Consider the following 15,549-nt stretch of genomic DNA (forward strand, 5'->3'; position numbering starts at 1 on the left):
ACCTTGGATACTGTCTGTGTGGAGTTTGCATGTTCTCTGTGATTGTGTGGGTTTCCCCCGGATTCATGTTTCCTCCCACATCCCAAAGACTTGCAGGGTGATAGTTTGATTGGTCACTGTAAATTTACTCCAGTGTGTCTTAATCTTCTGGACCAGCATATGATGAGAGATCCTGTCAAATGCTGTACCAAATTCCATGTAGACAACAACTACTGCCCTACCCTTATCAACCATCTTCATCGCTTCCTCAAAAAACACAATCTCTTTTGTTATACAGGACCTCCCCTGCACAAAACTTTACGATTCTGAATCAGTCCAGGCTTTTCCAAATGCAAGTAAATCCTGTCCCTAAGAATCTTCTCCAATAATTTCCCCAACACTGACCTAAGGCTCACCGGCTGAAAATTTCCTGGTTTGTCCCTGTTGCCCTTCTTAAACAAAGGAACAACCTTGGCTATTCTCCAGTCCTCTGTCACCTTGCCCATGGCTAAAGAGGACACAAAGATCCCTGTCTAGGCCCCAACAATATCCTTCCTTGCTTCCTTCAGTATCCTGGGGCAGATCCCATCAGGTCCTGGGGACTTATCCATCTTGCAAGACAGCCAACACCTCCTCCTACTTAATATCAACATGCTCTAGAATATCAATAAACCCCTCCCTGGTCCCACCATCATCCATGTCCTTCTCTTTAGTGACTACCGATGCAAAGTACTCATGAAGTACACACCCACACGTCCTCTCAATCTCTATGTAAATTCCCTCCATTGTCCATGAGTGGACCTACCCTTTCCCTAGCTACCCTCTTGCTCCTAATAAGCCTTGGGATTCCCCTCAATCCTACTTGCCAAGGACATTTCATGGCTCCTTTTAGCCCACCTAATTTCTTGTTTAAGTTCTTTCCTGTTTCCTTTAAATTCCTCAAGGTCCTTGTCTGATTTCAGCTTCCTAAACCTCACATATGGTTCCCTTTTCTTTTTGACCAAACTTACAATATACCTTGTCATCCAAGCTCCCTGAGTCTTGCCAGCCTTATCTTTCATCTTCACAGGAACATGCTGGCCCTGTACTCTAACCAGCTGGCCTTTAAATGACTCCCACATCAGATGTGGATTTACCCTCAAACAGCTGCCCCCTACTATTTTCTCCAGTTCTCAGTTGTAATTAGCCTTCCCCCAAATGATCACTTTCACCCAAGGACCAGTCTCTTCCTTATCGATAACTATATTCAAAGTTACAGAATTATGTCACTGTTCCCAAAATGCTCCCCCACTGAAACTTCAATTACCTGGCCAGACTCATTCCCCATTATAAGGTCTCGTACGGCTCTATCCCAAGTTGGACTATCTATACATTGTTTCAAGAAACCCTCCTGGATGCACCTAACAAATTCCGCCCCACCTAAGCCCCTGGCACTAAGGGTGTCCTGGTCAATACTGGGGAAGTCACCCACTATAATAACCCTGTTGTATTTACATCTTTCCATGATCTGCCTGCATACCTGTTCCTCTAGCTCCCATTGGCTATCGGGAGACCTATAGTTTTACCCCATCATATTGATTGCACCTTTCTTATTCCTGAGCTCTGCCCATATGGCCTCGTTGGATGAGCCCTCCTAGATGTCCTCTCTTAGTACAGCTGTGACATTGCCCCTGCTTCTTTTACATCATGTCTACATCATTTGTACCCTGACGCTGAGCTGCCAGTGGTGCCCTACCCTGCACCAAGTTTCTGTAACGGCTACAATACTAATCCAGGCTCTAAGGTCATCTGCCTTACCCTTTATACTTCTTGCATTAAAATAAATACACTTCAGTCCATCATTCTGCTGTATTCATTATCCTACCCCTGCCTGTTTTTGCTATTAGACTTATGACTTAACCTCTACTCTCTCCACCGGCTGACCTATGGCTCCAGTTCCAACCCCCCGCTGCATTAGTTTAAACCCTCCTAAGTAGCACTAGCAAATCTTCCTGCAAGGATATTGGTGCCCCTCCATTTCAGGTGCAACCCGTCCTTCTTGTACAGGTCCCACCTACCCTGGAAGGGAACCTACTGTTCCTGGTATCTGAAGCCCTCCCTCCTACACAAGCCCTTTAGCAATTGTACTACCTTCCTATTTCATGCCTCACTAGTATGTGGCACAGGGAGTAATCTTGAGATTATAATCCTAGAAGCCCTGCTTTTTAATTTTCTACCTAACTCCCTAAATTGTCTATGTAGGACCTTATCTCTCTTCCTGCCTCTATTTGGGGTGCCTATTGTATCCAGGGATAACCATCCTTATTGACTTTTCAATGGCAACCACAAGTCAACAATAATTGGAGCAGTAATTCCAATTCAATCTGCCTTGTTTTAAGGAGTGAATAAACTGATAGAAATTCAATTTATTTCTAGTCTGCCAGTGGAAATAACAACAGGAAATAAGTTGAATTTATATCAGATCATTCACACCTTCAGAATGCCCCAAATCAATCCACAGCCAATTAAGTATTTTTGAATTGCAGCCAAAACCATAAAGAAATGGAATATAGCAGACTCCCACAAAATAAACTGGTCCGATTGAAACCTTGACAAGTGAGATGGATGGAGTTTTATTAGGCAATGTTATGATATATTTGAATGTCAGAGCAAGCTCGAGGGACTCAATGGCCTACACCTGTTCCTATTAAAACTGCATCATTGGCCCAGATGCAGCAGTGTAAATGCCAAGAGCTTGGCACACATACCTGAGTCTCAGGATAACGGAATCATGCAAATGCCAACTGAAAAATGCCATCAACTCCAGTGTGCAGAACGCAGGTTTCTGCTTCTCCTGCTTTCTCCCAGGAAATTATAAAATCATAGCATGGTTACAGCACAGGAGGAGGCCATTTGGCCCACCACATCTATGCTGGCTCTGCACCGCAGCAACCCATTAGTTCCACTCACTAGCTCTTTCTCGGTAGCCTTGCAAATTTTTCTCCACTATGTATTTATCCAGTTCCTTCTCAAAAGACACATTAAATCTGCAGGCTGTGCATTCCAATTCCAACCACATGCTCCATTAAAAAAAAGTTTCCTCTCTCACCACTGTTAATTCCCTTCCACTTTGTTTTATACCTGTGACGTTTGGCTCTCGACCCCTCCAATAAAGGGAACAGTGTCTTGCTCGTCACTCTGTCCCGACCCTTCATCATTTTATGTACTTTTATCAAATCTCTGCTCAGCCTTCTCTTTGCCAAAATAAATAGTCCCAGCCCTTCTAATCTAGCCTTCTAACAGTAGTCTCATATGCCAGGAACCATTCTTGTAAATCTTTTCTGGGCGCTTCCTAATGCCTTCACATCTATGCTCTAATATGGCAACCAGAGCTGAACACAGTACTCCAGCGTTTATAAAGGTTCTGCATTATTTCCCTGCCTTTGTCCTCTTCGCCTCTGTTGAAAAAGCCCAGAATTATGTGTGCTTTATTGACCACTCCTCAGCTGCCCTGCTACTTTCAATGATTTGTGCATACCTACCCCCCAGGTTTCCATGCTCCTGTACCACTTTCAGAACAGTATCCTTTGTTTGATACTGGCTCTCCTTATTCTTAACACCAAAATGCATCACCTAACATTTCCCCACATTAATCTTCATCTGCCATGAGCCTCCCATTCCACCGGCCAGTTTATATCCTGCTGCAATCTATGGCTATCCTCTTCACAGTTCACACTCTTGCCAAGTTTTGTGTCATCTGCAAATTTAGAAATTATGGCTTGTAACCCCAAATCTTGACCATGAATACATATCAAAAAATGCAAAGGTCCTAACCTTGATCCTTGGGAAATTCCACTATTCACCTTCCTGCAGTCTGAGAAACCATTCACCATAACCCTCTGTTATCTGTTCCTTAGCCAACTTCATATCCATGCTGTCAATGTCCCACTTATATCAAATGCTTCAACTTTAGTGATAAAGCTTGCCATGTAGCACCTTGTCAAGGTCTTCTGGAAGTCTATGTACACCACATAACTGCTCATTAACTCTACCCATCAAAAACTCTTATCAAATCAGTTAAACTCAATTTTCCCTTGTATATCTGTGTGGGCTTGCCTGAATTAATTCATTTCCCTGCTGGTGGATTTTGATAATCTTTTGCCAGATCAATGTTTCAAAGAACTTTCCCACAACCAAGGTTAACCTGACTGGCCTGCAGTAGTAGGGCTCATCTTTATTCCCTTTCCTGATCTACTGAGTATCATTTGTTACTCTCCACTCCTCTGACACCATCCTTGTATCCAAAGAGCATTGGAAGATCACTGTCAATCTCGCTGAGATTTCCTCCTGTACTTCCCTTTAAAATCCTGGGATGCATCCCATCCAGTCCTGATGACTTACCTATTTTAAATTCATTGTTAATTTTCTAATACCTTCACACTATCAATTTTTAATGTGTCCAGTGTCACTACCATATCCATCTTCCCTATTTATTTAGAAGCACCCTATTTCCTAGTGAAGGCAGAGTACTCACTTAGTACCTTAACATTGCCCTCAGCATCCAAATGTAAGTTACTCAGGTTTGTCCTTAATGGGCCCCACTCTCTTACGTACGACCTTCTAACTATGATGGAACATTTTTGGATTCCCATTCATGTTGGCAGTTTTTCTCTTCCATTTTAATTATTACTTCCTGTCTGATTCTTTTGTAATTAGCCTGATTCTTGCAGCTATTTACAATCCAATGCTTGCCATGCACAGCTTTTTTTTTGCTTTATCTTTCTCTGTATTTCCTTCACCAGCCAGGGAGCCCTAGATTTGTTTGTTCTCCCTCTGCACCTCTTGTAAAAGTGCCCCAACAATCCCTTCTTTAAAGGCAGCCCATTGTTCTGCAATGTTTTTGTCTGTCAACCTTTGGGCCACATCTACTCTTATCCCATTGAAATAGGTCTTCATCCAATTAATTACTTTTACTTTGGATTACTCCTTCTCCTTCTCTACAGTTAACCCAAATCTTGTTGTCTCCTAAATTCTCCCCTATTGGAACTTGGCACGCTTGCCCCACCTCAATACCCAGAACTAGATCCAGCAGTGCCCTTTAACTCATTGGACCCAAAACATTCTGCTCTAGAAAATCATCCTGACAGCTGCTGGGTGTTTTCATACAAAGATAGGAAAGAGTTGGGTTGTTTGGGGGATCCCCAGAATCTAATGCAGCAGCAAATAGCTATGTTTAGAGATTTAGGAGGTGGCACAGTTCATTTCAATCTATTTCTAAAACCATCTTATGTGTTATCTGCAGGCACAGCTGGTGTTTACAATTAGACTTGAGGTCCAAGATCAGATTGTCCCCTGTGATACCTCTGGATAGATGAAGCCAACAAGGCTTGTTCTTTCCCCAGAAGAATGTTGAAAACAAAATTTCATACAAACTTAAAAATAAAACTATTTGATTTCAGTCTTTCGAGATATGATAATGCTAGGACCAAAGTAATTGAGTTGTTAATTGCAATCAGTTAATTCCAATCAAACAGTCCTAAAAATATTGGCACTGATTTTACCTGTACCACCTCCTTGGTTATCTGGAACACGTTAGACACTATTACAGATCCTACTTGAATCTCATCCTGGTGAAATCACTGGAAGGAAAACTGGATGGGTTGTGGACTAGATGGGGTGAGATGTTCAACCATTTACTCTCTAGATGCTGCAGGTAAATGAATCTGGTTATTGAAGTAAATATCCTCAGCTTTAGAACTTGGATCCCTGGAAATTGCACTGATGATTTAGAACATTGAAATAGGAAATGCACAATGAGACAACTATGTCAAAACAATACCCGATCAAAGCACCAGATAGACGTGAACTAGATACTTCAGTCTAGGCAACAGTAACAATTGGTGGGGTCATGGAATTGGCCATCAGTTCTCAGCTAACACACAAAGCCAGTCATCCAGTTATCAGAAGAAATTTCATTTTAAATATAAGGAAGACCTGCATTTATATAGCTCCTTTATGATTTGAAGAACTGTCGAAGTGCTTTACATCTAGTGAAGTATGCTCAAGTTGCAGTCACTGTTGTAATGTAGGAAGTGCAGCAGCCAACTTGTGCACAGTAGAGTCATAGAGGACCACAGCACAAAAACAGGCCCTTTGGCTCACCTAGTCCATGCTGACCAGATCTTTTGCTTAGTCCCATCTACCTGCACCCGGACCATATCCCTCCAAACCCCTCCCATCCGTGTACCTATCCAAACTTCTCTTAGATGTTACAACTGAACCCACATCTACCACTTCCGCCAGCAGCTCGTTCCACACTCGCACCACCCTTGTGGGGCCTCAATATCCCTCAATAACCAAGGTTCCCTAAACCTGTTAGCCTTGCCTTTTATTCTAACTGGAACAAACAGATTCTGTACTCAGTTCTGTATTTCACGTCTGAAAGCCTCCCACTTACCAAGCATCTCTTTGCCGGAAAACAGTCTATCCCAATCCATGCCTGTCACATCCCTTCTGATGCCACCAAAATTGGCCTTACTCCAATGTAGAATCTCAACCTGAGGACCAGTCCTATCATTCTCCATAGTTATCTTGAAGCTGATGGAATTATGATCACTAGATCGAAAGTGTTCCCTACACAGATGGAATTATGATCACTAGATCGAAAGTGTTCCCTACACACACTTCTGTCACCTGCCCTGTCTCATTCCCTAGAGGAGATCCAGTATCGCGCTCTCTCTAGTTGGGACCTCTACATATTGATTGAGGAAACTTTCCTGAACACATTTGACAAACTCTATCCCATCCATATGGGAGTCCTAGTCAATATGTGGAAAGTTAAAATCACCTACTATAACAACCTTATTTTTCCTGCAACTGTCTGCTATCGCTATACAAATTTGTTCCTCTAAATCCCACTGACTATGGGACGTCTATAATATAGTCCCATTAACATGGTCGTCCCTTTCTTGTTCCTCAATTCCACCCATATTGCCTCAGTAGACAAGCCCTCCAGTATGTCCTCTCTGAGCACTGCCGTGACATTTTCCCTGATCAGTAATGCCACCCCTCCCCCTTTAATACTTCCCTCTCTATCACGTCTAAAACATCGAACCCTGTCCTAGATCCCCATCCATGGTCCTAGACACAACAATATGGTAATAACCAGATGATCCATTTAAATGATTTCGGTTCTTGGATAAATGTTGCCCAGAATACCTGGGAGAACATCTCTGCTTTTCCTGTGTGAAGTGATCTTTTATGTTTTAGAGACCAGAGGGGCCTTGATTTAATGTCTTATCCAAGGGGCAGCACCTCCAAGAGTCAACCTCCACCCCCCCCCCCCCACCCCTCAGTGCTACACTGAGTGCCAGCCTAGATTATGTGCCCTTTCTCTGGAGTGGAATTGGAAGACATGGCCTACTGAGAGAGTGCTGCCACTAACCAGTCCATACAATGAAAATATCTTCAGGTTCCTACCATTCACTTTGGATTTATTGATGAGGTGCAATGTGATACTGGATAATCGTTGTTCTGGGAAGTATTTCAAGGTCCCAGCAATATTCCTGGCCTCACAATCAGCCTCCCAAGGGAGATGAGCTAATAGGGGTTTGAGTAGATGCATGGAGTACTGATGCTGTAGGCTTTTGGGAACTTGCTGCAGCTGGTGTGAGAAGCTGAATTACTGCTGATTTCATGGTTCGAATTAAGAGCAGAATGAAAGTACAGAATTCTCCTGAAAATTGACTATGTGAAGGTTTTATATGACTGAGTTGAGAACAGTATCAAGTCAGTGTCCTGTGGTGCTCACTCCCACTACTACCCTTAATTTTAGAACAAGCTTACTGCACAAGAATGGGTGGTGCAGGTTAATTGAACAGAAGGGCAGAACTTGGGCTTTCATTTGTTGGAGATGGGAATCATATCAGCTGTCCAGTTGAATCAGAAGCTTGTGGGTTCAAGCCCCAGTTAGAGCTCCACATTGACACTCCATGGCTGGATAGAGGGAGTGCTGCATTGTTAGAGGAGCTGGTTCTCAGATGAGTAGTGAAGTAGAAATTCCAAGGCATTATTCTAAAGGAGAGGAGGGGATTTGTCTCCAGTGACCTGGTTAATATTACCTCTCAATCAACACCTAAAAAGAGATTAACCAGCAGTGTGCGTTTTATGGGATCTTGCTGAGCACAATGTTACTGGTGTGCGTCCCGCAATACAGGAAGGGTGCATCATTGTGATGTCCAGAGATCCTGAACATTGCAATAAAGATGCAATTCCGTCCATTTATCTTTTATTCCCTTTCCTTCCTTTGGTATATGTGTGATACTCATGCAACTTGGCCCATACAGTCCAACCCTGAATGTTGCCTTAGGCCTATTGCATTCAGGCACTGACTGCTTCGCTCTGAGACTTTGTAAAAGGAGCTATGTACTGTGGCAATTAATCATCAACTGTCTTTGATCGGTTGGCCCCAAGATGCTCTCCAAAGGAACCACTGCAGCACTGTCTTGGGACTTCGGCTGAGCGGTCTTCGAACCTCCACACACATTGTGCGAGGTATGTCTTCAGCCAATGGAGGTATCTTACCACTGACCCCCACTGACTCCGGTTTTGCCAGGACACCTTTGCCACAGTTTATCAAATGTTATCATGATCTCTCTCCCAAATTACTTTTAGAATTCAATTCGGTCCACTTCTTTTCAAATTAGGACTGCAAGAGAAATTTTACTCAATGTAACCACCTATATCTAACCTTAACACAGAGATTAAATGGTTTAATTGTTCTATTTCCAGTCTGTCATCCATCCTGATGCCTACAAATTTGAGCAGAAGGTTCACGATACTTCCATTCCTATAGGGAGAGATTGCCAGTCAGCTCTCTTGCAGCCTTCTTCATACAGAGTTACAGAGCCTGCTTGGCTTGCTGTTGGCTGACTGGCATATGGCTCAGGGCAAATAGGAGGGGTGGGCAGGGGATTTGGGAAGGCAGGCATGGGTATTGAGCTAAAAACAGAACTGAACCTGAATTGACTGAAACCAGAATTAAAGAAAAAAATGATAAGTACATCTAAACATAAAAATCCATCCAGCATGCAGGAATGAGTAAGAGATTAAATATATTCGTTTATGACTTGTGGGAAAATACCATGGATGGTCCATCAGAGCTACACTTTCAAGTTTTTTTTGGTGTTATCTGGGAGCTGAAGTGAGATGACTCATCAGTGATGACTGTTACCGAAGTATGCATCATCTATGACCCACGCGATAATGTGAGGCAATGGTTAATACTCAAAGTATTGAACACGTCAGTGCTGTGCGAAGGCTGGGTTTGATTTGGTCAGAGCAAAAATAAAATAGTTAGTTCATTGTGAAGCAGTCATTCAGCGGGCGTAATTGCATCATTACATCCTGAAATTCTACTTCTTTCTCTCACTGTTTTCTACAACCTTCCGTTTAACTGTTATCACTTCACTAAATTAAAATGCACAGCATGTCTGCAGCCAAGTGGGAACGTAACAGTGGAGCTGTGAAAAACACACACATTTAGAAATTAACCAGCAGGCACTGAGATTTTATACTCCCTAACTACATTTAAACATGTTCTGTTAGAATCTATTAGTACAAGTCACCCATCTGATCAACTCCCACAAACCTACAGCTTTATGGAGCTCTGGGGAGATGGTCCGAGGAGGAAACAGGTCAGTTCTGGGAACAGCACCTCAGAATGGAGTGCAAATTCACCAATGCATCACAGAAGGTTAAGGGATGGATCAACTGAGGTGTTTTTAGGCGATTAAAAGATTTAATAGATTTTTGCTAAGGGATCAGTAGGGGTAAATAGATTTCAGTTACAGATCAGCCTTGATCTGTTTGACAGGTACATGGATAGCAAAAGGGGATATGGGTCAGACGTGAGCAAATGGGATGAGCTTACGTGGGCATCTTGGTCGGTATAGACGAGTAGGTCTGAAAGGCCTGTTTCTGTGCTGTATGACTCTATGACTGACAGAACAGGCAGAATGGCCTACTGTTCCTTTATATTGAGAATGTCCCTTATAACCAATTCTGGTATTGGAACCACTACAAAAGTCCTTTGCTGACGGATTTGTGTAACAATAGCCTCCTACTGAGTTTTACAGTAGCCTTATAACATTGACAGTAATTCATGCAAGTGGGCCCACTGAAAGATGATCCATTTGACAAATTTCCCAGCTTCAGGTGATCAAGCAAGATCCAAAGCATATGACCTGTTCTAGACAAATGCAACTCTCTCAACCCAAACCTTCCTACAGCACTTTACATAGAACCTATAGCAGAGAATCAAACCTTTCTACCCAAGAATGGTTTGATTCTCTACTGCAGAATCAAACCACTGATTTTTGCCAGTGTTTATCCTCCACACGAGCTTCCTCACTCTTGTAACCTCTTTTGCCCTGTCCCTGTGAGTGTGGGAATTCAGAGGGAATTTTTAATCTCTTCTTCCTGATGTGAACTGAGCTGTAGCAGAATTAAAATGGAGGTGTTGACTGTACAGTCCCAGTTCTGCTACCACCACCATTGTCCCAGGGCCTCCAGTGATGTAGCCCAGGTGTCTGCCTGAATCTGGGGAGGGAGCCTCAGTAATGCCTGTAGAACCTTGGGAGAGAGTAAAAGGAAGGCACTGAAATTACTTGTGTGGGATCAGGACACGTAGGAATGTTCCTCCAGACCCCACGTGAAGGATCAAGGGTTGTTGCCTGCGCTAAATATCCTGACCTATTTTGCCCTGGGTGGACTTCTTTGACAAAAGCTCAGTCCAGCAATCTAGTCAAATTGCATTCATGCTAACAAGGCTCAGTATTGGGCATGAAGGCAGCCTCTTGCTTGCCACAGTGGACAGCTAACTCAGAAAGAAGGGAAGTGTGGCAGTTAAAATCCTTGGCTGCATTTCAACGCTTTGGGTAAAAAAAAATCAACATTTTCCATTGAGTGAAGGTTGGGAGAATCTAGGTCACTGGGGCTTCTGCTTTTTTTTGGACTTTGTTTTTTTGTTCTAATTGTGTTCTTTCATGTAAAAATTGTGTAGTTTATGTTTAATTTCTGTTTTTCTTGTGAACGCTACTGACGATGTTATGTGCCTGTGATGCTGCTTCAAATAAGTTTTTCAACGCACCTGTGCATACATGTACTTGTGCATATGACAATAAACTTGACTTGACTTGATCGGATCACTTCTGTCCTACCTCAGTCTCCTGTACCACAATGGCAAGATTCCAACACCAATCCTGCTGGCCCATGGTCTGTTGGGGATATCTTGGGTTTTGGTCTAAGCCTACACTGAAAGCATCAGCTTATCAACCCGTTGTGCATGAATGTGCCTCTACAATGAGGCTGACTGCAGGTGATCCATGTGAATTTGTGTATTCCCCGGATCTACATGATTTCTCATATTATAATCAGTGTTTTACAAAGAACGGTCATATCTCCTGCATCAGCCAGATGGTTGTGGGTTCAATTTCCACTCCAGAGTCTTCAGCACAAAACGTTGGCTCACACTCTAGTGCGTACTGAGTGAGCACTGCACTCTGAGAAGTGCCACCTTTTAGATGAGGTGCTAACATGACCAGAAGGGACTTGAATAAAAACAGTGTTCTTCCAGAAGCCCTGGCAGATATTGACATCCCAATCCACATCACTAAGGCTGATCATTTGCTCACTGCGACATTGCTCTTTATGGGATCATGCTGTGTATCGTTTACTACCTTTCCTAGATTTCAATGACTATACTTAATGCACGTCATGGATTGTGAGATGTGGTAGGATGTCAAGAGGGCACAAAGTTAGGTGTGGAAATAAGCTCATCCTTTCTTTTATTTTGAAATAAAGGAACCAGAAGAGAAGACTCACTCAGTCTCACTCCTTCGTGCCTTATCAGGAAGCAGCAGGAACCAGCCTTCCTTCTGCTGGATCATCTGGAGCTTGTTAATGTTGAACGCCACCTGGAGAGAAGACAAAACAAGGCCATGAGTACCCAGTCACACCCACAGTCCACTAACCAGCATCCTGGTCATTTAGGTCCGGGATACCGAGACTAAGTGGGACAGCCATTCACAGGCCAGCCTCCTGAAGGGTCTCCTGTGTTCTACCAAGGCCCACAGTGTAGTATGTGGTAGAATCGGCCCACCTTCTCTGACCCCTTGCCATGGTGAAGGTTGAAAAGAAACTGAGCTGGGGCGAGGTCACATCGGAGGGTGAGAGAACCAGCAGGGATGGGATGATCTGAGAGGTGGTCGGGTCAGGGGCTGGGGTTGCTCAGTAACAATGGAAAGTTAAAGGCACCATCTGGAGGCAAATGGATTTCTCAAAAGTCACTTTGGCAATGACTCAGGTGGGGTCAGGCTCTGTAACTAGCTCTGAAGAAGAACTCAATCCTCCAGCTAAGATGATGCAGTGTTCTGTTGGGTCTTGGGATGTGGTGGTGGTTTGAGCATTGAATGGTGTTTGAGGTCACTGCACACACTCTGGTGCTACTGTGAGACATGAATGAAGATGATGTCCTTTCTACCCCTTGCCAGATGGGAGGCCAGCCCAATTGAACCCAGGATCTGTACTCAGCTTGTACATTTGTGGGGAGAGCCACGTGGTGGGCTGATGCCAGCACAATACGGCCCCATGTCTTTCAGTAAAGGAGATCTGCCTGGTCAGGTCAATATGTAACTCAAGGTTGACTCTGAACTGCCCTCTTCAATGGTTAAGCAGATCACTTTTCAAAACTTTTGCTCATCACCACTTTCCCAAGGCCAGTTAAAGAAGGGCAATAAATGCTGGCCTTGCCAACAATGCCTACATCCTGGCAATACATCAAAAATTAATGATACATGTTCTTTGCAGGGACGTCATTGTGAAGTTGAGACTTTTACTTCTCCCTGTCACTTTAAGGACACATTAAATACAAACATGTCCATTCTCCTCACTAATTTCAATGCAGATTCAGATGGGGTCCATAAGACCATAAGATATAGGAGCAGAATTAGGCCATTCAACCCATCGAGTCTGCTCCACCATTCGATCATGCCTGATTCTATTTTCAACCCTATTCTTCCACCTTCTCCTTGTAACTCTTAACCCCTTACCAATCAAGAACCTATCATTCTCTGCCTTAAATACACACAATGACTTGGCCTCCACAGCTCTCTGTGGCAACGAATTCCACAGATTCACCACCCTCTGGCTGAAGAAATTCCTCCTCACCTCAGTTTTAAAGGGATGTCCCTTTACTCTGAGGCTTTGGCCGCAGATCCTAGACTCTCCTACTAACGGAAGTATCCTCTCTACGTCCACTCAGTATCCAGTAGGTTTCACTGAGATCCCCCCTCATCCATTGAGTACAGGCCTAGAGGCATCAAATGCTCTTCATACGTCAAACCTTTCGTTCCTGGGATCATCCTTGTTCCAAAGAACAAGTTCCAAAGAAAGACCAATTTTCAGCCAGTGTAAATCAGAACCAATTGGAAATGAGTTTTTAATGTGAAACAGATTAAAAAGTAATTACCAAGAGTAGCAGCACATACAGTATTTCCAGAAATCTAATCACTGGATTGAGTTATCATTACGTTTCTGAACTTGGTCTGTCCCTTTTGATTATACTTCAGTCTGTAGTCACACATAGGGTGACTGAGTTCTTGACTCAGCATCAGCTGTTATAAGTTCTGCAAATTGCTGCATTAGGAATTACCCACACTATTTTTATGAGTGTTTGATAATATTTAATTTCTGTACCAGATAAATGCTAAGGAAGGACTCCATTAATCTATTTATCTCCTTTACATACAAATGAGTCCCTTAGTGCATCTGTCATTTGTTTCTGATTTCCATGCTGATCATTGCACAATGTTTGTAATATGTAACTATTGTTTTAAATCCCAATTTAGATGCTATTTAGATAATTGCAATATTGGATGCACTTCAAAAGTACTTCTCTGGACATGGAGCACTTTGGGGTACTCTGAATCAATAATGTGTTGTATGAATGAAATATTCCTGTATAAGCTCATGAATTTTAGGGAATTTGTTCACAAACTAAAAGATTTATGCTGGCACACAGTCTCGAGAGGCAGACAGTAGGATACAATTGCATGACCAATTCTTCAGCATGAAATTCCCACCTTACAAGGCTCCACAGGAGGAGTTCAACAGCATTAAACTACTTACCCTTAGCAACTGCCTTAAAGAACAAAAAATATTGTTCAAATTCTCCTTTGACTATTAATCCCACCTGCCCGTTTTTTTTTGCTTCATTCTATCTGGGTCTTTTTCCTTTCCTTGCAGTAACTAGCTTCAGGATTGTTCACAATTCAAATGTCAAGTGAAGGTTCAGAGTCAGACTGTGCTCCTGATTTTCTGACCTGAAATCCTCATGGCATTGATCCTCACTTAAACCAGGAGAGCCCTAACCATACGTTGGCATTCCTTTCACCTTTACTGACTCCTCGTGCTCCTCCTCTGACCCCTCTTTTTTTTTATAGTTTTATTTTTTTGACTGTTACTACAAGTCAATGGACTGAGAGAAGTTCTGTGGAGGCAATAATATTGATTTGGAACTTGATATGAGAATGACTGAATATCCTTGAATTTTGTGTGCTTTATCCTCAGGAGATGAAGACCAGCGATAGGGCATCCTTGGTGAGGCTACTGGTCTTTTGCTGTCCACACTACGTTGTTGCATTTTTTCACAAATGGACTTCAGACAGACATGGAAAAACAGCTATTCCATCGTTGACCTTCCAAGCTGTAAATGAATTATGGTCTGGGAAGCCAACACTAACCTAGAGGATTGTGTCATTGGGTGTTGGTGGACAAATTGGAGAGACAGTCTCCCTGTCTGGACTCTGTCGCTGTACTCCACAGCAGAACCTGGGATGGTGAGAGTGGACCGTCCTGATGCATATGGAAATAGTTCTCCCTACAACTGGGAACTGATTCAAAACCAGAAAATTAAAAGCATTTAATGATGCATTGTGTCTTTACCCAGGTTGAACCAAATCTTTAAACCTCACAATGAATTACTGTCAAATGTGGCTCAGTGGAAGCACTTTTACTTTCTCTCAGGTTTAGAGTACGAGCTCTATCCAGATGTTGGAATTTATAATCCAGAAGTTGGAATGTAAAATCCAGAGGATGGAATTTATACTTCAGAGGCTAGATTTTACAATGCAGATCTGGAGATTATAATCCAGACGGTATGGTATATAATCCAAAGGATGGAGTTTATAGAACAGAGACTAGATTATAATGCAGAGGCTGGGTTTCATAATCTAGTAGTGGCAGAGGGGTGCACTTGTGGAGGAATGTTAAACTTCTCCCCCCTGCTGTCCTCTCAAGAAGAGATCAAATATCCCACCCCACTATTCTGATGAAGTGCAAAGCATTCTCCCTGGTCTCCTGGCAAATAAATTATTCCTTGATCGTCACAGCTATGTTACAGCATCTGGCCATTATTTAATTGCTGCTTGCAGGACATTGCTCTGTGCAAAAGGGTTGTTAGCACTAAAGCCATCCATGGTGAAACCCTTTGAGTTGCACAGTCTGTGATTTTTATTCCGGGTCCTCTGTGGA

General features: G+C 42.9%; 1 protein-coding gene across 1 annotated transcript in view; it reads right to left on the minus strand.

Moving 5' to 3' along the window:
• The window catches only part of rasa4 (RAS p21 protein activator 4), a 183,011-nt gene that overhangs the window by 40,265 nt on the left and 127,197 nt on the right, over positions 1-15,549 (minus strand). The window contains exon 8 of the mRNA XM_052035750.1: positions 11,842-11,933. Within this exon, the coding sequence (XP_051891710.1) occupies positions 11,842-11,933 (92 nt within the window). The remainder of the gene's footprint in view (positions 1-11,841; positions 11,934-15,549) is intronic.

This window comes from Pristis pectinata, chromosome 21, assembly GCF_009764475.1.
Source record: "Pristis pectinata isolate sPriPec2 chromosome 21, sPriPec2.1.pri, whole genome shotgun sequence".
In the NCBI taxonomy this organism is placed as follows: domain Eukaryota; kingdom Metazoa; phylum Chordata; class Chondrichthyes; order Rhinopristiformes; family Pristidae; genus Pristis; species Pristis pectinata.